The sequence below is a fragment of the Watersipora subatra genome, chromosome 7 (assembly GCF_963576615.1).
Source record: "Watersipora subatra chromosome 7, tzWatSuba1.1, whole genome shotgun sequence".
Taxonomy (NCBI): domain Eukaryota; kingdom Metazoa; phylum Bryozoa; class Gymnolaemata; order Cheilostomatida; family Watersiporidae; genus Watersipora; species Watersipora subatra.
The window spans coordinates 22,170,137-22,197,484 of NC_088714.1; the positions used below are offsets into that span (position 1 = coordinate 22,170,137).

A 27,348-nucleotide genomic window follows, 5' to 3' on the forward strand; every position below is an offset into this window, starting at 1 on the left:
GGTAAACTTCATCTTTTCGTAATTCATAAGCGTCGTTATTACCACCATCGGCAAAATATTTTTGTCAACGACTTTTCTAAAAGTTTGGTGAAATTTGATTTATACTGCGATACGATGAATAGCACGGGCTAGCCGGGTCACGCGCGCAAGAACTTTCGCCACGCACATACAAAACAAAAATCGCATACTGTTTTTGTTTTGTATGTGCGTGGCGAAAATCCTTGGGTGCGTGACTCGGCTAGCCTGTGATGAATAGTTTTCCGACGTTGATTCCGTGTTGAATCAACGTCGGAATGTTGAATGTTTAAAACGTCTTAAAAAATGTTGTAATTAAACGTATACGTTGTCTGAGCTACAAAAAACTATTCATCGTTTGACCTAAACACAGAATACGTGTGTACATTCAATAAGTATCTATTAAAAAAGCGTGAGTGATATAGAATGTACCGTAAAACCTCGTAAAACTTCTAATTGAATTGCCTCGGAGTGTTGCTTTTAACGAATCCCAGGTAAAGTAAGGTAATCTGCATAAAATTCAAGAAAAAACGGCAAAATTGATCGTGGGTAAAACCCCAAAAGAAAAAAATGTCTTTTCTTTTGAGCATTTCAACAACGATCAAGTTTTGCCAATGTCAATCTGAAAAACGTCCTGGCAATAACATCACCTCAAACAACAAACTAATCTCAGGTGATAGAAAAATCTCTATACTTTTTCATAAAAACGTTTTAAACTTTACATTAGAAGCATTTAATTTGAAACAAGCCATTTGTGCTTTTGATTTATATTATAGTTTGTATATGTACATGTATCTACTAATAAATAAGTAAATATATGGACTTGTGACAGTGCTCTGATAACTTGAACGCTCTGATAATTCGAACACTTTTGCTCGGTCCCTTGAAGTTCGAGTTATCCATGTTTGACTGTATATCATAAAAACTTTTATTTTCCTTTAACTCTTCTGTTTAAAAAATCTCGTGTTTCGCCTATACAACAACTGTACCAACTAAGAATATGTTTTTTAGCCTTCACACAATTTAAATCTCAATCTAACTTGTCAACACACTACAACACTTGTGATTCCTTATTTTCATTACTTCTACCCTCCTCTACTGGTGGCCATAGACGAGTTTGCCTATCGTGTGTCATCCGCATAGAATTCCTTGCCGATTTGGCTAAAGAAATTTGATAGTCATTGCGGTTTTAGGGCTAGTTTGAAGCAGTACTTGCTGGACTCTCTGGAATAGATTTCTTTTAATATTTTTGCTTAGACGACTGTTTTTTTCATTAACAATCTCATCTGTTAACTCGGGCTCTGTGCCTCGAATAGCCAGGCTACTGCGCATATGGGCCCTCATTGCACCTTTTTCTATCATCTTATTATTTTATGATTTAATGTAAATAAAACAAACAAACCTATGTAAAAACTACTGATTTAGACTAAATCTGTAGACTGCTATTACTAACTAATTTGACTTCCATAAAACACAATACATTTTAAGTTTGCTAGAGTGGTAAAAAGCTGAGTAGATATATAAAAAGCACACAAATAACATTATTTATTATGATTTTGTAGAGCAACAATAGAATTACTCTCAATACAAGTTTGTGGTTACTAGTATTGACTAGGCATAATACTATTGTGTATGTTACCGCCTACAGCTATAATCAGTGATGTAGTGCTAACCTTTTTTTAACCATAACTGTAAAGTTGAGATAAGTGGATGTAGGCGACCAAGAGTCGCAATGCGACTCCACCTGGGGAGCGCTGTAAGCCCCCCAGTGGGGTCCGGGGCAAGCCCCAGCTGCCAAAGCCTACAGGGCTTTAAAATCATGTATATGATAAATGAGCACATCTGTAGTAATAAATAAGTTGAGAAAATAATAAAAATCAATGCCTTTGTCTTTCAATACAAATGCTGACTGCCATTGGTTTGCTGTAATCAGATCTTAGCCTTTGTTGTAGACAACCAATTAGGATCACAATCTTGTCATGTTACATGACCGTTACATCACTGTATTGTACTGTATGCTGCTTTTATATTGAATGGGCCATTGAATGTAGACTATAATGACATTAGTGTACTTGAATCAATGAAATAGAGCTATAATTTACATTGAGAATTGGCAGTCTAAAGTTTTTTAACCTTAACTATAATTATACTTAAAAAACACACAAACTTTCTAACCATAACTTAGTTAGGGAGAGTTAGGGTTGCACTACTTCACTGGCTCTAATGCAACCCAGACACAAAGGTTAAGTACGCGTATGCAATTACTGTTGGAAATTTTATGATTATTATCCAATCAAAGAAGGGCTAGCTTACTGAGTTCAGCCTATCATTGAGATATGATGCAGTTTAGTTCATTCACAGCTGGGATAGAAAGTGAATCAACTACTAGCCTTGAAGTACATCTCTAGAGCACTGTGTAAGTTGTATCACTGTTAGGAAATGTTTAATTACATCTGCTAACTGCTATCGTGTATATTGTAATAGAACAGGAATGGAAGAGTGGGTTGGAGATCTCAGACATTCAATTCATGCACCTTGCTTCTTTGTACTTTTATGGGATTAGGTATAATAAGAGTTGGAGCATGTTTAGTTCTCTCCCTGATTGATACACTAATAGAGACATCAAAGAGCAATGTCTACCAGAAACATTATAATATACTCTTTTTATCATACGTAACTTTACTGTTGTGTTCTGTTCAGTTCAACTTGCTTCGGATGTGCTCATATTAAGGATTTAATATAGCCAACAGAAAAAAGAAGTTTAACTTTTACTATACATTTTCAACATTGCTTCAGATTGAATTGGTTTTCTCTCTATAAATAGAGTCGAAACAGTTTATTGATCACTCACCAGTTGATATACTCAACTTTGACAGGTCAAGACTAAGGTAAGTTAAAACGAATCCATCGTCAGCGGTATTCAAGGCACAGTACTTCACCCTGCATTGGATAATTCTATTTGATGGGCATGAGATTAGCAGGCTATGAAAAGAAAACATAACTCTTTCCATAGGAGGAAGCTAGCTGGGCTTTAGGTTATCACTACACAAGTAGCTAGAGACAGCTTTAGTAAGTTGGCAGAATTGCCCAATGATGCTAGTGCATAGCATTAGGTTAAAGTACTTTTTTGCTGCCTTACACTGTTAATAGTAGCCCAACCTATCAGATCTTTTTGTAACAGGCATAAAACACTCCAACTTTATGTCACTGATAGCTCCAAACTGGGTGTTGCAGATGAGTTACACTTTGAAAGTAAAACTGTATAATTTAGCAAGCACATTTGAGTCTGAAAAGGCAATGAGAAAATTTTGCATGTTTTTGGGATCAAGCTTTTTTGTCTTTTGAAATCTACCAAAATGTTTATTTTTACTCTTTTTAGGCTACTTTTACTTCTAAATCCAGAAAAGCTCTAAAGTCTTTATTATTAAGGTTTATCTGCAAACTAATTTGCATGTTGCAATGTAGCCTACTATTAAAAGGGTTAGTAGTGACTCACTCTCACAAAACGGTTTAAGATAGCCATTCAACGAATCAATCGATTTACAGCTTGAAAGCTTTGAAGATGATAGTTTATGTAACAAATTACTAACTCTTTAAATAAAACAACCTTATCTTACTCTTCTCAGTTTTTTTGCAGTGCTTTTATTTTGTAGATCTGTAGTCTCATCTTTCTTTAATATCATATAGTGTAGTTTATAATATTACTACCGTTATTGAAATAATCAATATTATTTTATATATTAGTAAATTCTATGTTGTTATTTGAGTAAAAGTTATGAGAGATTAATGAATTCAGAGTGATAATGAGCTGAAGCGCTTTTATCTGTCGAAGATAGGTAGCCCTATAAAAATTATCTTCTGAAAAATAAAGCCTATCCTTGTAGAGATTTGGAGGGAATCTGTAAACTAGGGCAACTTCCTGATGACAGAAGGTGACAGGTGTCTAAATAACAGATTACTACAGGTGTACTAGCACACATTGATAATGGCTCTTCCAATTGACCGTGGCTGGGCATGGGTCATCACATTTGGTAAGTGGACATGATGATTTTCATTTCTGCCTTATGTTTGTCAGGTTAAGACATTTTTAGTTCGTATTATTCAGTTGTCCACTGTTAAGTTTTATAATCCATAAGCTAGCCTGAGAGGCTATCTAGAGTCAACCATAAGATATCAGTTCATATTAACGTAATTGAAGTATTAGGTAAGAACTCAGATTATGGATTTATTCAAAATATTTTGGAGTGAATGTTCTAGATTTCAACCTTTGAGTAAGTTGAGAAGTTTGATACAAAGTCTGTTGACACGACTACCTAATTAAAAAAGTAGTAACTGTGACAGATATAAACAAGTACTTTTGTTATAAAGTCAAAATGTGTCTATTATTGAACAGGATATGTAATCAGCATTTACAGTACTTGGTCTATTAACTTGGAGTTATCCCCTACATGCTATTTATAGTGATATGTCACTGACTCAGTAATTACACAATCAATTCAGTCCAGTAATGGATATAATAAAAGCATTTAAGCATAAACCGAACCCATTTTAATAAAACAAGTGTTTACTGATTATAGGCTATTCGTATTAAACTGCTTTTAATGATCTCAGGCTATTGATGGTGCAGCAAAACTCTACTCTCTTGTCAATGAGCCCTATCCAAACTAGTTATTGTGTACCCTTGTATACCCTAATTAAGGCATGAATATCATAGCTCTTCTACAGTTATGAGAAGTACATGATTAGAAATAGCACACCTTAGATGTACTTTATCTCATACCAATACTCTTGAGAAATCTGAACGCACCCTCATAGAAGGCTAAAGCAATTCACAGAAAGACAATTCCAAGGCTGAAGCGCACTAGAGGAAAAATAAGGAGCATTTTGAATCACCAGTATTAGTGTCAGCCTTTAAGAGAACACATTTTGAAATGTGTACATGTATGTTTATTACGGTACTTGCAATATAGACTGCATGTTGTTAATATTCGCCTTTATTTTCTGTATTGTAAAAAAAATTGTTTTGAGTTTTTATTCTCTGCTTTTATTACAGATCAAAAAGTTTTTTCACTGCATCTTTCAATATATGAAAGTAAGAGAGAGCAAGTAATGATGCTGATCAGGTCTTTGATAAAGTGTTTAACATTCAAAAAAGGTCTTTAGGACAATACAAGAGAACAAATTTGGGAAATTAATCACTGAGACATATTCCTTTGAAAGTGGATCGTTATTGGTCGAATCTAACTACCCTTGAGTCTGCAGAAGTTAGCGTTATTTTATTTTGTGACTAGCTGAATGCCCGTTGTTGCCCAAGTAATAAAAAAGTCTTTTGCCCGAAAATTTATTTTTATTTAACATATATGCAGCATTGGTTATTTTAACTTTTAAACTTCATATTATGGGAAAAGTGTTTTTTGCAGTTTAAATGAATAAAAAAACATAAAACAACTCTAAAGATTTTCAAATTGTTTCAAACAACTGCAACTTTAAAATTTCATATCATGGAAAAAGTATTTTGTTGCAATAAATTAGGAGGAAATTAAATCCGTAATGGTGGTTAAATGTAAATGTAAAGTAATTAGCAAGTAATGGCTAAATATAGTCTGTTTTGCTATGATTACAATGAAAAATTGTTTGGTATATGGTTATATGGTTTTAGTTCGTTTCAGTGTTGGCATCATAAAACAAAAATATTGTATAGACATATTGTAAAAGATCTGACTCCGGTAGCTGTGTCAGCTTTACTTCCTAACAAGGGAGACGCAACCTGAGCTACTGGCCTGCCTTGTCCGAGGCCTGATTGACCTGCCTAGAGCGGTCAAGTCAGTCCAAGACAAGGACCTGGTAGTCAGGCTTGCTCTGAAACCAAACCCCGGCCTGCCCTCTAGATCTCTATCTCAGGCTAGTCTGGATTCACTAGCGGCTTGCCTTAGGACTTGATTTCTTGTGCCATGGCACGCCCGATCAAGTCTAAACAAAGCCGTGGATCGATCCCTAGCCTTCTAGAGCCACCCTGGCAGTTCCGCCTGATGATTACGGTGAGCCTGCTTGCGTAATCGGTGATCCAACCAGGCAGGCGTCAATATAATCAGTTCTTGCGAGTATATAATGGTGCGTTTACACTGGCCGATTTTTTCACCGATTTTGTCGTGCACAGACAAATTTGATGAGTCAGTGTCGGTGTCGGTAGGTGTGAACAGAAAAATCGGTGTCGGCACCGATCTGAAAGTCGGTGTCGGAGCTACCCAGCAGTGCCCGGTTGCACCGACAAATCGGACGCTCATCAGCCAATCAGAAGCTAGGAGCCTCTGGTTAAATGAGCCTAGGCTTTAATGACAGTGCTAAGTTTATGAAACGAAAGGGCTAGGTTTAATGAGAGGCTAGAAGACTGTCATTAAACTTTCCCTCGTTCTCTTTTTAATAGTGAACCAGCATGGCTAGCAACGATGTGAACGCAAGAGTACCAAAAAATCAAGTTAGTTCTTTAATTTAAATTAATTAAAAGTGAATAGCCAATCGTACGACTACTACTAGTTATACTACTAGTACTACTGTAAAGGAATTTGCCGGCCCTTACTTGGTACGATCTAGATTATGTCATACAGAAATAAATTGCGTGTGATTTCATTCAATGTTTTGTTAGCGAAGGAAATTCACTAGCCGAGGAGCGTACGGCCATTTACTCTGTCTACTAAGTGAGCGTTGCTCCCTTATATACAATAAAATTGCCCGTTTCTGCTAACGGGACCGAGTGAGAACACCGGCTAACAATGTTTGAATGGCCAATAATTAGGCCCGCTAGTGCGTTGATATGGCAACATAAACGACGACAATTGATAGCATAACGAGTAACAAGGCCCACAATAAAAAGGGAATAAAAAGGACAACCCATATAATAAAATATTTACAGACATATAAAATATATACAAACAAATAATTGCAAAAAGTGTAATGGTGTAAAGTGTTGGCCCGGCGTCCACCACACTACTACTACCACAAATATACATTCACCATTCAATCTTCTTCATTATTCATTTTATTTATTATAATTACTCGGACGAAAAAACTGTACGTACAGTTCTTTGCTCGGGTTTTCATTGCCTTATCATTCATTCATTGCTTGGCATTCAGTAGTTGTTTCTAGCAATAGTATTAGGAGCAGTAGTAGTAGTGTAGTACTAGTATATAATTTTCCACATCAAGCGCGTTGATTTTTACGTGTACTCGTCTTCGCGTGGCCGGGTGAAGGTCAGAACGGCGAAACGCTGTGATGGGCTGTTGGTACCGACAAAAATCGTTTGATCGTTGCAATGTAAAGGGGGAGTCGGTGTCGGCGCCCACACGTGAAATGTCTGAGGTACCTGTCTGAGTCGGGGTATTGGCACCTAATCGGAGTAGGTGTCGGCCAGTGTAAACGCACCATAATAGTTTTATTAGTGATAGCTTCAACAACATGTGTTCACAAGATCGAGTGATATCAAGCACAACTTGTCCACTCACTGCTGCTGGCTTATATAGCGGTCTAGCTCCACCCACCAGTCTATTTATAACACAAAGGATGCACAGGATATAATAGGATTTGCACACAGGATAAGCATACGATTATATAATAGAAAGGCAGTTCAGGAATACGATTATATAATGGAAAGGAAGTTCAGGAAATTCAGGCAAGTGCTAGTAAGGATATATATATGTGCGTAATAATTGGTATATGTCCCAGTCCTCTACAGTATAGAGTGACACAAAAAACCCATAGTAATTATCTAATGCAATCACTACCGAGTAAAGATCATCAAAATCATCATCATCATTAAAAAATAGTAACAAACCTATATGTTAACCTCAGTAGCTATAGTTACCTACAACAACTTTAGCACATATTGTGGTAGTGATTTACAAGAAAATGTAGCATTACAATGTACTATGTGCAGAGCTCTTACCTTCAAGACAGACGCGTAGCATAACTGCTTAATCTAACTTATATGAATTTAGCTTAGAAAAACATACTTGAAGGAAGTTTTAGTATGTATTTTAGTAAACCTTTAACCAAAGGTTTATCCCTTATCTGTTTGCAAACTCACTTTTATCATAACGGATGATGCTGAACTGAACTACAATGGCCAAATTTTAATTTTAATTTAAATTTTAATTGCGAAAGAAGTTTATTGTTGATATCGTTTTGCAAAAAACAAATTAGCCCAAATTGTGTTTTATAGTGTAAATAAAGTTTATAGAGTTTCAATCAGTACATCATTTAGCGTGGGAAATTGGAAAAGCGTATACGGTGACAAAAGCAAGTGAAATGTAACAACTGCATAGCTTGGTGGCTAAAAGCACAATTGGAAACTTGCGGTTGTGATCTTTGTGAGTTCAAATCCAACAGAATGTGAGCTTTTAATTCCAAGATTTTGATAGCTATAGCCGGACATACTGAAGGAAAGACAGACAAACTTTGAGATTTATATAGATGGGGTGAGAAAGACATGTTATTAAATGATTTTTACTAAACATACTATTATTTTTTGTTGTTACTATAAACCAAAACTACTACTTTACTAGAAATTTTTATTGTAATAAAATGGAGATCAAAATCTACTGCAGTCAAAACTGTAATTTTTCTCTAATTAAGCTTGCACATCATGTAACCCACAGAAACATAAACATCTTAAATCATATTTGCTGCCGATCATCAAACTAGTCATAATAAAGCTGCTTGTATAATTATCAAAACTCATAACATGACTCTAGCTGTTACCTTCAATGTCAGTTGCTGTGTCAAAGCAAAGAACAGATTTGGTCTCTAGTGTACTTTAACCTTTCTACCATCTCACATAGTTATAGAGCTGCTTGAATGGTTTGAAGTGCTCAGTTAATGGTACCTTGATGTGCAATCTGATACTAACATGCCAAGTGTTACACTTAGCTTGTGGAGGACTCTTTTTCTGGGTTGCTGGAAATGAAAAAAGCGGAGGAATAATTTTAGTGGAAGTTATGGAAATGTATCCAGAGAAATCGGCTACTTCTGCTCTTTGGATATTTAGTCTTTGCAAACTAGTCAACCGTCTGTCAGGTTAGTAAAATCACCTGTTTCACCTGTCAAGTTTTCAGTGTCTGCACTTTTCGTTATATACAAGGCCAGTAAGCTGCAATGTCAATTTGTTATAAATATTTACAATATTGCATCGACGGAAATTAAGACAGCTGCTTGAATCCTTATTGCTTCTGTTACGGGTCAATAGAAGCAGCCACCCTGGGTGAGATGACACAAATTATTATTCTTGTGCCCTAGTTTTTAGTTTAAATCTACTTAGTAACTGAAATTATTTATAGACTTATTGTATTATCAACATAAGCTAGTAAACATACATGTATCATGCATGTCAATGTTGTTTGGCATGAAATACTTCATGTTATGACAATGACAACAGTAATCATCATTTACAGACATACTTTATTTTAGTTGCTAAAAAGCAGAGAATCCAATTTTTCAGCCGCATTTTTCATGCTTTTAGATTCTTTTGTTTTCAGGCAATATATGGTGTTTATTTTCATTTACTTTTGACTGTGTATAAGTTATTTAGTATCTATTGGCTGGTTTAGTAGCTTAAACATTAACATGAATTATATAAGCTAGTCGCAAGTTGGTATGACTTTGTTAGAGGCACCATAAATTTGAATTATAGATAAGAATATGCAAGTACAACATGAAGTTCACTAAACAACAGTAGTGCATTTACTGCATGGCTTGGCTCAAAATAAAAACTTTACAAAAATAAAGAAAATTATAATCATTACAGGAAAAATAGAGTTGGTACAAAGAAATGTATTAAAATAAATATATTTTGAGAAAAAATAAATTATGGTATTAAAATTCAGCAACTTGCAACTTCTATTATAGCATAAGTAAGATTTAACTCTGTTCAGGTAATACGGAAAAGGTTTATAATAGTAACAAAAGTGATGCGCTAGTAGTAGACAACTCCCCATGTCAATGCTTGTGCTCTTATAATATACTTTATATCTTTAAAAACCTAAGATTACAGTTGTTCCATCATACTGAGACTACATTGTAACCATAAACAACTTATAATAAGAACAGACATACCTTCAACTTCAATGGTATCTTGAAATATTCCAGAAATAATTTCAAATTATTAAATTGTCACTTCATATTTTTAATGCTAACAAAATGAAAGTTTCTGCATCATTTTATTTAAATTCATGCAAAAACCCTTATTTGCTTTGTTTTATTTTTATTTGAAAGTCTATGCCAGAATATTATAATTAAAAATATTAAAATTTTTATAAAATATTAACCGAACAAATAGTAAGTTTCGGTATCTTTTGAAAGATTGGTAAAGAATAAAAATGCAAAAGGAATTCATGCTCTAGGATGTAATGGCTTGATCGTTGCTGCCAACAGGTGTAAAATGCTTTGAACTGGCTTAGCAGCAAAAAAGCCGTCGAATAAGGATTGTGAATATGTAAGATGCTAGATATTTGTTATTCAATGCTGGCAACATTAACAGCAGTTTCCTATGTAATAATATAATTTCTATTTACAGCACCAATTATTGGTTTGCTGTTAGCCAAAACATCTGCGAGGTTTGTTGGTATGCTAGGAGTGGGTATAATGACAATCGGTATGATATCGTTTGCTTACTCACCTTCTATGGAGTATATGTACCTTACATGGGGAGTCATATTTGGTGAGTACTTTTTTATAACTACTTTTCTACTGTATAACTAGAACACACGAACAATCCATAGAGTTATCCATGCTTGTGAGGTTATATGGATGCTATCACAGGTCAACATTGGACTATTGGTGATAATATACATGTATCTATGCACTTTATCAACGATGTAAATACAAAGAAAAATGACCAATAATTCTTTGTAAAAAACACTTACTATTTATATATAAAAATACATTTATAAATTTTAGTCTTTCACATATATCGCATATGTATAGAAAATCATTGGGAAATTGAAAAATAGGTCAAAAAGTAGAAGCATATATCTACTATATAAACGGCAATCGTTGTCTGTCTGTCCGCCTTATAGAGCGGTCTTTCCTTTTATCGTCGCACGAATTTCGGTCGTACTAAGCGAACTGAATTAATATGAGTAGTGACAGTAAATAAATTATAAGAGCGGTCTTTCTTTTTTCCTTCGGTCGTACGGAGCCAACTGAATTAATATGAGTAGTAAACATCGTAATTTTGGACTATTAGCCGCTACTTTTGTCTGACGATTTGAGCCAAGCGGCTTATATAAAGGTGCGGTGATTCTGTTGTTTTTCTTTCACCGCTAGGGCGCATTAACCAAAATCTCTTAAACTCATAATCTTTTTAAACAGGAAAGTTGCTGCCGTGTTAAAAAGCACCGTCCTGAGTTCTGCAGCCTATGCAAAGGTGTCTATACAGCTATACAAATGTACTACTCATTAAATAAAATAAATTAATGAGTAGTGATTTACATGCAATTAATATTTACTGCCAATGTGTACTGCGAAGGTCACGTAAATGTTGGAAAAATGCAGTTCTCACCTACTAAATTTCCACATCAAAAAGGTAAGTGCTTCTTATACAATGTTGTATTGTCTATGAATTGTTACACCTCAACTCCTTAATAACGTTCGTGATAGTGGGACAAGTTCATTTCCTTCAGCAGCTGAGTTACTAATTTTTTTTCCAGCTACGAGTAGGCCTACTGTAACTTACGACTACAGAACTTGCACGAGTACTCCGAGGGTTGCGATAGGCGATGGTGAAAAAAAAGAGCAGCTGGTATTGACTTATTGTCACCCTGCTTTAGCCATGACCAGCTGTACGCCGCCTGCTCAAAAGTAGGCACAAGCCGAAAACTGTTTGTTCATACACTCGACAGAAAAACAAAAAATGTTGTCTATCCGCAATTGTTGCGTTGAACTAACATTGTGTTATTGTTATGTCATGATATGTTCTTCATGTTCTGCTATACCACATGCAGCATTTTCTAACATATTATTCAGTATATATATATTTTCATGCGTTCGTTTTCTTTATTGTATCTCATAAAAAGGCTATCATGTTGACGTTATGTTTTATTATTGTAAGGTGCTAATGCTGTATTTGCCTTGACATCATATTGTCTGTGCTGTTATACATATAAATTTTATCGACACAACCTCCTTACTGTTTGTATATACCATGTCAAAACACAGGCTAGAGACGAAAAACCGGTGAGCTATGATTAGTGTTTTAAGCATGTGGAAGTCTCCATTCAATAAATGCTGGCGATAGCAAAATATTTTGTATAATTTTTTAAAAGATGCAAAACTTTTCAATACTGCCAGTTTGAAGAACTTCAGTTTGTCTAGCAATGCCAATTTCATTATCAGTTCTCTGTACACAAATAGGGCAACTCCGATTTGAGTGGTTTGAGACTGATGCATTGTAGACTAGCTGTAAAACGTATTGCAGATTTTCATTGTTCTCCCCAACATTATTGACATATATGACTGCATATGTGTATGCTTAGTGTGATCAGGGCAAAAGATTTCAGTAAACTCCATATCTGGAGTTGTTTTACAGTATGAAAGACAACTCTCAATAAACCTCTTGCTGTACATGAATCTGTTCCCGTGGACGGGTAATGCGGCTAGCGGTTTGGGGCCGTGGCATCACTCGGAGACGCGTGCAAGACCTTTTTCGCCCCGAGTGCAGCAAGAGTATTCAGGCGCGGCTTTCTGGATGAATGAGTTGGCGAGTGCGAGGCGATTGATTGCAAAGCGATTGAGTGCTAGGCAATTGATTGCGAGGTGATTGATTGCGAGTGCGAGGCAATTGGTTGCGCGTGCGAGGCTATTGATTGCAAGGCGAGTGCGAGGCAATTGATTGCGTAGCGAGTGCAAGGGGATTGATTGTGAGGTGGGTGCGGGCCGATTGATTGCGAGTGAGAAGCGATTGATTGCGAGGCGAGTGTAAGAGCGCGATGGTCAACTTCGAGGCGGGTAAAGACTGGTCAGCCATAGTGCTGGGACGATATTACAATATTTCGGTATATCGTCGATATCACTTTCTGATATCGACCGTACCGAGTGCGTTCTGCCCATATCGAAATATCGGATATCGTCGATATTTGACGATATCGACGATAATATAGATCCATCGGTTTTTTGACGTCATCGCCCTGTTTGCAATGCGCTCGTCTACGAAGAAGCCGCCATCTTTGTAGAAAACTATCGTCATTCTCTTGATTAATAGTATGTTAGTTGTAATATTTAATTTTGCTGATAACAAAATAACAAAAAGCTTCTATTTGCAAGCAAATAAAATAAAATGGAAATTGTGAAAGTATCCTGAATGCAAAATAGTAATGAACAATTCATGTTTAGTTTGAGATTATTATTGTGAAAATTAAAAAAAAATTTATATGAGATGATGACTTCAAGTAAGTAATGCAGGATAACTTTTACAAAAATAAATTGATTGATACTATATACAAGAGTTCAGGTCTGAAGAATAGATCTTCTATGAGTATTGATTGTGGCAAGATTGATTGTTATTAATAATTTGATGACTATAATATGGTCTGTACCATCTGACTGTGTAAGTATCGTTGATGTTTACATGATTAATAGTATTTTTCGATGTTGTTTTGATACTAAAATAAAAAATTTGCAAACAAAAGCATTGTTTGCAATAATTAACTGCAGAAGCTTCGTGTTTTTAACGATAAAGGTTCTCCCTAAAGATGGCGAACAGCGATAGAATGACGTCACGAAAAACGAAGGATATTCCACTCTATTTGATACCCGATTCTTCAAAGAATTATACTGGTACAAAGATTTTTTTAGGGAGTTGTCCTCCCATGGCAGCTTTTTCTAGCAGACAAGACAACTCCAAATAACATAACCGATATTTCGATATATCGGTTCACTACGCCATCATATCGTATCGAAACGAATTTTTGATATCGTCCCAGCACTAGTCAGCCAAGGCGGGGGGGGGGGGGGGGGCTCGGCGGCAGAAGTGCGCAATTGTCTACTGCAAATATAGACGGGTTTGAACGGATGCATGAATCTAGACACATGAATCTAGAATATTTACTAGACTTACACGCATCTAGCTGTAAAACACATTGCAGATTTCCATTGTTCTTCCCAACATTATTGACATGTATATGTGTATGCATATTCAGGGCAACAATTTCAGTAGACTGCATATTTCGAGTTGTTATACAGTATGAAAGACAGCTCTCAATAAACCTTATGCTGCACGTGAATCTGTTCCTGTAGGCGGGTAATGCAGCTAGTACTAATATATAAACATGCTGCAGTAGAGAGTCAGACTGCGAGGGAATCAGACAAATGTATAGTCAATGTGCTGTTGGAATTGAAAGTGTTAAATTAGATAATTGTAGTTGATTCTTTGTTACTTTGTTGGCAATGATTTCATTTTAAACAAAATCATTTTCCAAATTATGTCATGCAAAAACAATAAACAAGGGAAGCAGTTAGTCATTCAACTCAAATAAGTGGTTTGGCATATAACGTTTAAAATATATTATTATACGTTACATATAAACAAGATGCGATTATATATTTAAACGGTTTTTATTTCTGCTATCAGTTTTGATTTTGCATTTGTCAGCCCAATTTAGTAAACTCTGGATAAATTGTGCTTTGTTACAGGTATTGGAAATGGTATGGTGCTACTCTTAGTATTCACAGCCTCTGCTCCTTATTTTGATAAAAGAAAAGGCTTATCACTTGGGCTAACAACGTCATGCTCTGGCTTCGGAGTTCTGGTCAATGCCATAAGTCTTCGAAAGCTTTTTGATAACTATTCTTTTTCTGGTGCCTTAACACTCTACAGTAAGTACAGTAAGCTATGGTATTTTGGCTTCACACTGCCATAACCTTTAGAAAAAAAGGTTGATGATTAAATAGCTAAACATCAGTTTTTGAACTCCCATGTCATTACTTGTAGAATGGAGGTGCTAAAGGCTATTTTTCCACTACTAATGTGTCAAATCATTTGTGTTTAACTACAGTATGTGTTTTTAGTAAACTGATTGTATCATTGAATGTGTGACAGTAGCATCTATTTCTTATCTCAGGGTGCAATCAGCGGATAAAGTTAGTTTATTTTAAGGTGCTTTGGAATTTGGCTTAGCGTGTTTATGCCAAACCATTAAACTGTGCTTGTCTTACTTCAAATAGTACAAAGTTTATAGATTATACTTATAGATTATATTTATAGATTTCCTTAATCTTGTTAAGTTGGCAGACCGATTTTGGTAGTTGAAAAAGTGATAAAAATATTGTAGGTGTGCATTATGTGGCTGCATTATGAAATGTAGTCATAGAGGGTTTGCACTGATATTAGAAAAGGGGCGGCAGAAAATTGGATGAGTTGGAAGAAGGTTGAGTGAAAAAGCCTTTCAATCTAAAAGACTTGATATCTGAAAGCAATAAAAGTGGAAGATCTTAAAACTTTGTGCAAATGTAATAAAACTGTTTCTAGTTTATATAATGCTAGTTTCTAAGGATATAATATTTCATGGCAATCATAAGCTACTCTGGGGTGTTATAATCACCTGTCATACAATATTGTAGAATTCCCTTCAACTAAGCATGTTTCTTGGTGCACTGCAATTAGTAAAATAGTAGAGTTGAAAGGAAGTTAACTTTATAACTTCACTCAAATTTAAAAAAGTAATCTGAACTGTGCTTGAACAACTGACACTGAACAGCTGATTTTTCATTTTGTGTCAGCGTGCCGCTACTTTTACTTTCAACATGACCTTTAACCTCACATTATTATTATAACCCAAATGCTCAGTGTTATCTGTGCCTGAGTTAAGAATCTAATATTTTAATACAACACTCTTTGCATCAGAATGTTATAAAACCTAAATGATAGTATTTATTAAAAATGTTAGGTGTTGGGTGTTTTTCTAATAACAGTGCATCTGTACCTGTTAGTCACTTAGGATGTCAGGCACAAAAATGGGATTTCACTATATTAATAGCCTCTTTCATTGTAAAAATAAACTTGTAAGTTTGTTTTTACAATGTGATAAACCGAAGAGAGAATTTGGTAAACATATTATGAAAAACAAGAGTGGTTGTAAAACAGATGAAACAGAAAGCTAAAACTAAAATTTTATACTGTAAGTTCAAAAGTCAAACCTATACCATAATTACTTGAAAGAGATTTTGTCATAGAGTATTAGGTAAAAACCATGAATGGTGAGCTATCGATGTTCTAAGAATAGTATTGGCAGTTGCTTGTGTTGCAGCTGGTTTCTGTATACAAACCATGGTGCTCGCAGCCCTTCTTCGTCCCTTAAGCTATTACTCTAGATGGGAAAAATCAAGTAGTGAACCAAGCGGTGAAGTTTCAGAGGAGGAAGATAACTCCAACAGCCATTCTGTGGATCAGGTAAAGTACCTATCAGTATAATTACATCAACTGCATCCTTTACTACAAACATTTTATTGTTTGGTATGTATTTTAGTGTTTACAGTTAGGAAGGCGTAGTTAATATATTTTAGTGCACTTGGAAAGTTTTCATGTAGTGCTCTACCGGATGAGGTACTCTTTGCAGGCATCTTCTATAGCAAAATTTTTTAAGATATTTGCATTAAACTAAGTAGTATATTTTTTATAATATAATAAATTTAATACTATTTAGTACAATACAACATAATGTAATTTGATATAATACACAAACAATATGATATAAACTTGACAATACACAATACTTTTTCAAGTCATACGGTATTGTATGACTTGAAAAAGATCCTATGATAAGATGATATAATATATACAACAATATTGTTGTGGGAACTAGCTGGCTCTGCAGCCAGGCTGGCTCTCTGCTCAGCCAAGCTACCCGAGAAAAGAGAGATTGACCCTACCTGCAATAATGAAGGGCAGAGCTTCTTTCACCTTTGTTCATATACAAAAAGTTGTGCAAGCAAAAACCAAAGCATCTTCGCACCTTCTATACACACACACACACACACACACACACACACACACACACACACACACACACACACACACACACACACACACACACACACACACACACACACACACACACACACACACACACACACACACACATACATACATACATACATACATATATATATATATATATACATATATATATATATATATACATATATATATATATATGTGCTCAATTGCATATTGCTCATAAAAATACATAGAAATATATATAAAAAAATATATATATTTGACTTCCACTGTGCAGTTAATTTGAGATTGGTGTTATGTATCACAAAGGATTCTGCCAGGCTTTCTTGTCACTGGTGGCGGCAGTCAGATTTACTTGATCATTAGCTCTACACCAATATTGTTTTTGTATGATGGTTTTCCCAACGCCAATCACAAAACCACTTGAAGATGTTTTTGGCCTGAACAAAGGTTCATGGCCTGAAAAAATGGCACTCAAAAGTGGCAGCTGGAAAGAAACTCAGGGCAAGCCGAGTAGGTCTGGCTGAAAAAATGACGGCACAATCTCGGAGATACAAGCAAAACAGCAGCACGTAACTTGCGGGTACGTCGCAAGAATTTTCTGCCTTAAAAGCAGCAGCTCAGCATTCGAAGAAAACCCCTGCAATATGGTCAACAGATGTGCCAAGAATGTGGACCTAGGCCTGGATCAGTTGGTCAAAGCCTTGAAATTGATGATGCTGATGTCTCAGCCTCATATGTGGGCTCACCAGTTTAAAACTTCTCTCAAGTGCAGCAGGGTGGCCTCCTCTGTCCAGCTGTTTGCATCTGCAACATCCTGGAACCGGTGAACAAAGTATTCAACATCACCAGTTTCAGCGCACTGGGTGCTTGAAAGAAACAAACCAAGGAACTTCAGATGAGCCAGTTCAGTAGCAGCCGTCTTTGACGCCCTGCAGGCTTGGTTTAAACTGTCGCCCTAAAAGGCTCAGAGTTAGCTTAGCGCCTTCGAGCTAAGATGGAGTGACAAGGTATTAGTGCAAGAGCACTCGGTAGAAGTGGAGTGGCCGTTTCATATTGCTTGCAGAGACCTGAATGATCCACACTTTTTTAGACTGGAGGCTTTCTGTAGCTTGCTAAACAACCCATCTCTTCAGTGACACTTATTGGTGGTGCCCAACCTCGCCCTGGCAAATGCCACAAGGGTTGGCAATGACTTCTACAAATAAAAATAGAAAAGTGCCAGTTCACTGGTAGCCCTGTCAGAGTAGTGGATGAAGAGTCACCTACCCATATACAAGTGACAAAAAACGATGCTAGCAGCCAGGTCACAATGATGATACAGCAGCTGACACAAAAAGTTGAGAATCTGCAGAAGCGACCCGGCTTCACCAAGAAAGCGACCTAGCCAAGACCTAACACCTGCTGGAGTTGCAGCAAAAAATGGGGCATGTTTGTAAGGACTCTAACGCAAGGAAATAGCAGAGAGCCACAACAGTAGTGTCTGCAGCTCGTTGAAACAAGGCCTTTGTTTCCTCGCACACAGGCAAAATTACTTGAATACCATGAAAAGGGACCGACGGGTGGATCTATCATAAACAGGTTGGACAAAGAGAGGTCTTAGTGGAAAAGCGTGACCACCCATAATTACTATCAGCCTTTGGGGGACCCAGCCTCAGACTAGCTCTGAAACCAGACCAAAGAGATGTCTCTACACACAACTGTGAACAAATAGGTTAAAGATAGAGACAAAAAAAAGGACCCCGTTCAGTCTCACCTCATTGAAACATCACCAATAAACCAGCCCCGATGCTTGCTTTAAAAGCGGCAAGTCTGGCCCAAAAACCAGCCGCCAAGTCAGCCTGGTCAGCGTGATGCATCGGAGAAAATTCAAGACTTCCTTTACAATAAAATATAACTTTTTCTAATATACTGTAAATGGTATAATAAAAATATTATAACTAATGTAATACCTTGCAATATCGTTCAATACTATACATAATCATACCCTACCTTAACATACAATTAACATACAAAGATATTGGTCATAAAATAACAATACAATTACGATATCATTCAATACCATACAATATCATATTATATTTTATAATATAGCTTAACATAATATAGTACAATAAAACAAAGTGAAGTAGTACATATAACATAATACAAAAGACTATCTATATATGATACAGTATAACAAATATTCTGATTTTTTACATCATAATACGATACGCTACTTTATGTTGTAGTATTTTGCAGAGTAACATAAAACATAATACGCAGTAATACTGTGTACTATCATACAATATGAGTGATATAATGTAGCAAACATGTAATATTATATAACATAAAATTCTATTGAATAATATAGCACTGTATAAAGGAGCAAAGTGTGACAGAATGTAAGATCATATGGTGCTAACCTCTACACTTTGTTAGGCTTGTAAACAACCTTCATAGTTAATTCAGCACAAAGATGGCTATTTTCAACAATAATATTGGTTTTTATTATTTAGAATGAATTTCGAAAACGAAGCCAGTCTCTTGGAGCCAAACGCTTGCAGGAGAATGACATGAATAATTCCAAAAACATGTTCTTTTCAACTCCTGATAAGATAGATAGTCTCACCTTGCATCAGTCCATAAGAAAACAAGAGAATCACCACCTTTCTTCCCTTCAGATACTCGCCATTAGTGCGCAACCTCTAGAAGGTTCCAGAATAATTGCTGCACCTATTACATCGGAAACTCCATCCCAAGATAACAAAAAGAAGAAAAAGTCATTTAAATGGAAGATTGTTTACAACCCTTGGTGCTTAATATTGGGGTTTTCCGTTTTAGCGTTTTCTTTTGGAACCGACGTGATTTTACAGTGCATTCCTCCATTGGGCAAACAGATAGGTAAGAGAGAACAGGTTTCATCTATAACTAATGCCTTTTCAGTAAACAAACTTTTGACCTACGTATAGTCTAGTTATGCAGAAAGTGGGTTGAGTACATGGAGCTCATGTGGTTGAGAGATAAGTCTGTGGGTTTATGAATATTGAACTTTACAGCTACTATCCCAAATGTCTACCAGCAAAATATTAGCTTGTAACAACTCTTTGGCAGCCTTGAATCAGGGGTAAATGACATTTTACTGCGCAATAAAATACTTGAGTGAAGAGAAAATCAGTTTCTCTCTGAAATATTGGAAACGCTGGGTAGTGCAGCTAGTAATTCATTTATATTTGTTACTATCTCTCTATGATTATCTGGTTCGGAGAGTAGTTCAAGTAGGCGAATATTTCATTTTAGGTATTAGTAAGAAGTTTGTTAGTATAGTTCTATCACTCTGTGGAGTTATGGAGATACCAATGAGAATCTTTCATGGATGGTTGGCCGATAGAAAGCTTTTACCTGTTGCTGTTCATGTTGGGTTATGTATGGCTTTTACTGGACTTATGGCATTACTGTGTGGCTTGCTCAACAATACAGCAGGTAAATTTCAGCAGATATTTTTTACAATCTTCTTGCTTATTGACAAAAACCTTCAATAGATTGACTTATTAGTCATTTTAAAAGTTGTCTTCTTTTTTAGGAATGGTGGCTGCAGTGGTAGGAATGGGTTCAACCGGTACATCAGCGTCTAGTTTGTTGCCAGTCATAGCGAGGGAGCTTTTTGGTATCGACTACGTAGAAAGTACAATGGCTATGATTTTCGTTTACTCGGGATTATCCAACATTATATCTACGTTTGCCTCAGGTATTATTTTATAGCGTTCTGTGAAAGCACTTGAAAGTTAAAAATGAAATGCAAATTTGCTAATTAAATCTTTGTCTACAGATTTTAATTTAAATATTATATTATTACTTATTATATTGTTACTTATTATATTATTACCCATTATATTATTGCTTACTATATAATTGCTTGTTTTATCATTTTTTATTATACTATTTATCATTATATTATCACTTACTATATTATTTCTTATCATATTCTTATGACTTTATTAAATTGTCAATTGATTTAAGTTCGGTATTAATATCATTCATTAGGCATTACACCTACCAAAAGGTATTTTTACAGGTATTACAATTGCAGTCGCAAATCATTTGCATATCCAATGAGCGGATTGCTGCAGTTACAATGCGCATGGCCCAAACTAACATATTGATCTGTATTAGACAAATAGTGGCTTACAGTTCTGTCATTTATAGTTCAGCTTTCTTGGTGATCTACAAAAACTTCATGATTGCTTCTCGTATGTGTTCTTCAATTAAATTTGCGATAGCATATATTCCTTGTGTGAGCTATGTATATATATATATATATATATATATATATTTATATATATATATATATATATAAATATATATATATATTTATATATATATATATATATATACATATACATATATATACATATATATAATATTAATAATATACATATTATATAAATAAAATATATATACAACGTGTAGGCCTAATTAATTGTATACCGATATACAATCATGTTTTAGTTTCTTTTGTTAATGCCAATACTCTAAGAGTACGCGCTTGTAAAGACAGAGTAATTGAAAAAACTGATCTGACCTCAGAAATTTTGGTTTGCAGAGGCAGTAAACTTAACATCATACATCCAAAAGCTTGCAACGATATGAAATGTCCTAAACCATGTTGAAGATAAATGTAACTTAGGGTGCCTCAGTAGAATTATGGTCACTTCTGGAGCTTCAGTGTGGTTACAGTGTGTCCACTGCATTGGTGTAACACAGGGCCTAGTCATGTGCTACGTTTACTATGACTAGATTGTATCACCAACAGCTGTGATATACCGTCTGTCGCAGCTTTTCTGCACCTTGCAGATTAATAAAAAGTCTTATTAAACTGGTCACCGGAGTTAGTAACCGTGAATGTACAGTTGAATTTAGTAAAGCAACTGCATACTCAAAAGTACAATAAATAAAAGCTTGGCTATGATTAATGGCGGATATTCGCTTGTGATGTAAGGACACCGTAAATGATCCTTGCGATGTAAGGACACCATAAGTAACCCTTGTGATGTAAGGAAACCATAAGTAACTCTTGTGATGTAAGGACACCATAAGTAACCCTTGTGATGTAAGGAAACCATAAGTAAGTCTTGTGATGTAAGGACACCATAAGTGACCCTTGTGATGTAAAGACACCATAAATGACCCTTGTGATGTAAGGACACCATAAATGACCCTTGTGATGTAAGGACATCATAAGTGACCCTTGTGATGTAAGGGCACCATAAGTGACCCTTGTGATGTAAGGAAACCATAAATGATCCTTGTGATGTAAGGACACCATAAGTAACTCTTGTGATGTAAGGACACCATAAGTGAACCTTGTGATGTAAGGAAACCATAAGTAACTCTTGTGATGTAAGGAAACCATAAGTGACCCTTGTGATGTAAGGAAACCATTAGTAACTCTTGTGATGTAAGGACACCATAAGTAACCCTTGTGATGTAAGGGCACCATAAGTGACCCTTGTGATGTAAGGAAACCATAAGTGACCCTTGTGATGTAAGGACATCATAAGTAACCCTTGTGATGTAAGGACACCATAAGTAACTCTTGTGATGTAAGGACACCATAAGTGACCCTTGTGATGTGAGGGCACCATAAATGACCCTTGTGATGTAAGGACACCATAAGTAACCCTTGTGATGTAAGGACACCATAAGTAACCCTTGTGATGTAAGGGCACCATAAGTGACCCTTGTGATGTAAGGAAACCATAAGTGACCCTTGTGATGTAAGGACATCATAAGTAACCCTTGTGATGTAAGGAAACCATAAGTAACTCTTGTGATGTAAGGACACCATAAGTAACCCTTGTGATGTAAGGAAACCATAAGTAACTCTTGTGATGTAAGGACACCATAAGTGACCCTTGTGATGTAAAGACACCATAAATGACCCTTGTGATGTAAGGACACCATAAATGACCCTTGTGATGTAAGGACATCATAAGTGACCCTTGTGATGTAAGGGCACCATAAGTGACCCTTGTGATGTAAGGAAACCATAAATGATCCTTGTGATGTAAGGACACCATAAGTAACTCTTGTGATGTAAGGACACCATAAGTGAACCTTGTGATGTAAGGAAACCATAAGTAACTCTTGTGATGTAAGGAAACCATAAGTGACCCTTGTGATGTAAGGAAACCATTAGTAACTCTTGTGATGTAAGGACACCATAAGTAACCCTTGTGATGTAAGGGCACCATAAGTGACCCTTGTGATGTAAGGAAACCATAAGTGACCCTTGTGATGTAAGGACATCATAAGTAACCCTTGTGATGTAAGGACACCATAAGTAACTCTTGGGATGTAAGGACACCATAAGTGACCCTTGTGATGTAAGGGCACCATAAATGACCCTTGTGATGTAAGGACACCATAAGTAACCCTTGTGATGTAAGGACACCATAAGTAACCCTTGTGATGTAAGGGCACCATAAGTGACCCTTGTGATGTAAGGAAACCATAAGTGACCCTTGTGATGTAAGGACATCATAAGTAACCCTTGTGATGTAAGGACACCATAAGTAACTCTTGTGATGTAAGGACACCATAAGTGACCCTTGTGATGTAAGGACACCATAAGTAACCCTTGTGATGTAAGGACACCATAAGTAACCCTTGTGATGTAAGGACACCATAAGTAACCCTTGTGATGTAAGGACACCATAAGTGACCCTTGTGATGTAAGGACACCATAAGTAACCCTTGTGATGTAAGGGCACCAAAAGTGACCCTTGTGATGTAAGGGCACCATAAACGATCATTGTGATGTAAGGACACCATAAGTGACCCTTGTGATGTAAGGACACCATAAGTGACCCTTGTGATGTAAGGACACCATAAGTGACCCTTGTGATGTAAGGAAACCATAAGTGACCCTTGTGATGTAAGGACACCATAAGTGACCCTTGTGATGTAAAGACACCATAAGCAACCCTTGTGATGTAAGGACACCATAAGTAACCCTTGTGATGTAAGGACATCATAAGTAACCCTTGTGATGTAAGGGCACCATAAGTAACCCTTGTGATGTAAGGACACCATAAGTAACCCTTGTGATGTAAGGACACCATAAATAACCCTTGTGATGTAAGGACACCATAAGTGACCCTTGTGATGTAAGGGCACCATAAGTAACCCTTTTGATGTAAGGACACCATAAGTGGCCCTTGTGATGTAAGGACACCATAAGTGACCCTTGTGATTTAAGGAAACCATAAATGATCCTTGTGATGTAAGGATGCCATAAGTGACCCTTGTGATGTAAGGAAACCATAAATGATCCTTGTGATGTAAGGACACCATGAGTGACCCTTTTGATGTAAAGAAACCATAAGTAACCCTTGTGATGTAAAGACACCATAAATGACCCTTGCGATGTAAGGACACCATAAGTAACCCTTGTGATGTAAAGACACCATAAGTGACCCTTGTGATGTAAGGAAACCATAAGTGACCCTTGTGATGTAAGGACATCATAAGTAACCCTTGTGATGTAAGGAAACCATAAGTAACTCTTGTGATGTAAGGACACCATAAGTAACCCTTGTGATGTAAGGAAACCATAAGTAAGTCTTGTGATGTAAGGACACCATAAGTGACCCTTGTGATGTAAAGACACCATAAATGACCCTTGTGATGTAAGGACACCATAAATGACCCTTGTGATGTAAGGACATCATAAGTGACCCTTGTGATGTAAGGGCACCATAAGTGACCCTTGTGATGTAAGGAAACCATAAATGATCCTTGTGATGTAAGGACACCATAAGTAACTCTTGTGATGTAAGGACACCATAAGTGAACCTTGTGATGTAAGGAAACCATAAGTAACTCTTGTGATGTAAGGAAACCATAAGTGACCCTTGTGATGTAAGGAAACCATTAGTAACTCTTGTGATGTAAGGACACCATAAGTAACCCTTGTGATGTAAGGGCACCATAAGTGACCCTTGTGATGTAAGGAAACCATAAGTGACCCTTGTGATGTAAGGACATCATAAGTAACCCTTGTGATGTAAGGACACCATAAGTAACTCTTGTGATGTAAGGACACCATAAGTGACCCTTGTGATGTAAGGGCACCATAAATGACCCTTGTGATGTAAGGACACCATAAGTAACCCTTGTGATGTAAGGACACCATAAGTAACCCTTGTGATGTAAGGGCACCATAAGTGACCCTTGTGATGTAAGGAAACCATAAGTGACCCTTGTGATGTAAGGACATCATAAGTAACCCTTGTGATGTAAGGACACCATAAGTAACTCTTGTGATGTAAGGACACATAAGTGACCCTTGTGATGTAAGGACACCATAAGTAACCCTTGTGATGTAAGGACACCATAAGTAACCCTTGTGATGTAAGGACACCATAAGTAACCCTTGTGATGTAAGGACACCATAAGTGACCCTTGTGATGTAAGGACACCATAAGTAACCCTTGTGATGTAAGGGCACCAAAAGTGACCCTTGTGATGTAAGGGCACCATAAACGATCATTGTGATGTAAGGACACCATAAGTGACCCTTGTGATGTAAGGACACCATAAGTGACCCTTGTGATGTAAGGACACCATAAGTGACCCTTGTGATGTAAGGAAACCATAAGTGACCCTTGTGATGTAAGGACACCATAAGTGACCCTTGTGATGTAAGGACACCATAAGTAACCCTTGTGATGTAAGGACACCATAAGTAACCCTTGTGATGTAAGGACATCATAAGTAACCCTTGTGATGTAAGGGAACCATAAGTAACCCTTGTGATGTAAGGACACCATAAGTAACCCTTGTGATGTAAGGACACCATAAATAACCCTTGTGATGTAAGGACACCATAAGTGACCCTTGTGATGTAAGGGCACCATAAGTAACCCTTTTGATGTAAGGACACCATAAGTGGCCCTTGTGATGTAAGGACACCATAAGTGACCCTTGTGATTTAAGGAAACCATAAATGATCCTTGTGATGTAAGGATGCCATAAGTGACCCTTGTGATGTAAGGAAACCATAAATGATCCTTGTGATGTAAGGACACCATAAGTAACCCTTGTGATGTAAAGACACCATAAGTGACCCTTGTGATGTAAGGACACCATAAGTGACCCCTGTGATGTAAAGACACCATAAATGACCCTTGCGATGTAAGGACACCATAAGTAACCCTTGTGATGTAAAGACACCATAAATGACCCTTGTGATGTAAAGACACCATAAGTGAACCACGAAGAAATATGTACGTATAATGATACATGCCATAACTGTGTAGCTAGGCAACAGTATGCTTTGTTTTGCTGAGACCTGAAACAACCTGAACATTCTCACACATCTTGATGGTCATGCATTCAATGCTCGTGTGCAACTGTGCTTCCTTGTTTGAGACATATATATTAATATAATATTTATATATTTGTAAGTATCTATGATATTTTAGGTGTCATATATGAGTATACGCTACACTGGAGAAATGTCTACTACTACATAGCCGCATGTGCAATATCAGGAAGTGCTCTCATGTTTGTAATTGCCTTCGCTATCAGAAGAAAGGCTCATAAACCTAGCAATGAGCTCTCACAAAGTGCTGAATAGATGTCTATTATCATCACTATTATGCTTTATAATTTACTGCTAGTTTAATAGGGCTGTAGAGGTTGGTGCTTGACTATATTAAGGTTTTTACGTTTTTAATATTGATATAGTTCTATCAGTGAGAATTGTCAAGAATGCTGCTACTTTTATATAATGCTTCTGATTCTTTCAAAAAGAATTATTATGTAATAAAAGTTCATTTTAATATTATATATTACAGCTGAAGAAATAATTACAAATAAACATTAGTAATGGCTACGGTTATTTTTGGTGAACTAGAAAACCTTTTTTCTTCTGCCAATGTTGGTGTTCTATGATTTAAGAAAAGCCAGAGTGTGTTGACTAATTGCATATAGACCTACTTCTACACACTGGTTGGTGCTGATCATAAGATGTCTCTAAATGTTTCTTTTTATCGAGCTAGATTTATGACAGTAGAGACCACCCACAAATCTAGATAACCGGTGACTAAAAAAGTAAAGATAGGACATTTTTCTTGCTACTACAAGAAACTTCTAGGAGTTAGACTCAAGGCTGTTGTTTATAGGTTAGACTCGCAACCTGAACTTGAGGTAGTTTAAGTATTGTTGTCATAGCAAACTAAACTCTTGCTTATCTAGTGTTCTAATAATGGCAGCACCTTAATTATAGGTGACAGCAAACCTGTGGAATATAAATTTTCTTTTATGTTCTTATGTCTAAAAGTTG

The 27,348-nt window shown here is 36.3% G+C and overlaps 1 protein-coding gene across 2 annotated transcripts; it reads left to right on the top strand.

Moving 5' to 3' along the window:
• The first annotated feature begins 2,369 nt into the window (after nucleotides 1-2,369).
• Nucleotides 2,370-26,890, top strand: LOC137399253 (monocarboxylate transporter 12-B-like). Of its 2 annotated transcripts, none has more exons than XM_068085277.1 (10): nucleotides 2,370-2,431; nucleotides 3,900-4,046; nucleotides 8,939-9,085; nucleotides 10,581-10,724; nucleotides 14,696-14,878; nucleotides 16,309-16,451; nucleotides 19,517-19,901; nucleotides 20,298-20,480; nucleotides 20,581-20,745; nucleotides 26,486-26,890. In XM_068085277.1, exons 2-10 carry the CDS (start codon nucleotides 4,001-4,003, stop codon nucleotides 26,638-26,640), a joined length of 1,551 nt encoding a protein of 516 aa, XP_067941378.1. In that variant the 5' UTR covers nucleotides 2,370-2,431; nucleotides 3,900-4,000; the 3' UTR covers nucleotides 26,641-26,890. The 2 variants fall into 2 exon arrangements, with proteins under 2 accessions (XP_067941378.1, XP_067941379.1); XM_068085278.1 differs by having other exon boundaries at nucleotides 8,999-9,085.
• The last annotated feature ends 458 nt before the right edge of the window (nucleotides 26,891-27,348 follow it).

Bases quoted from the DNA above. Each gene is read 5' to 3' on its own strand.
- LOC137399253 (XM_068085277.1), top strand. From the start codon at position 4,001: ATGGCTCTTCCAATTGACCGTGGCTGGGCATGGGTCATCACATTTG. The intron at 4,047-8,938 runs GTAAGTGGACAT...TGTTACACTTAG, and splicing joins GGCATGGGTCATCACATTTG to CTTGTGGAGGACTCTTTTTC. The intron at 9,086-10,580 runs GTTAGTAAAATC...TTCTATTTACAG, and splicing joins ACTAGTCAACCGTCTGTCAG to CACCAATTATTGGTTTGCTG.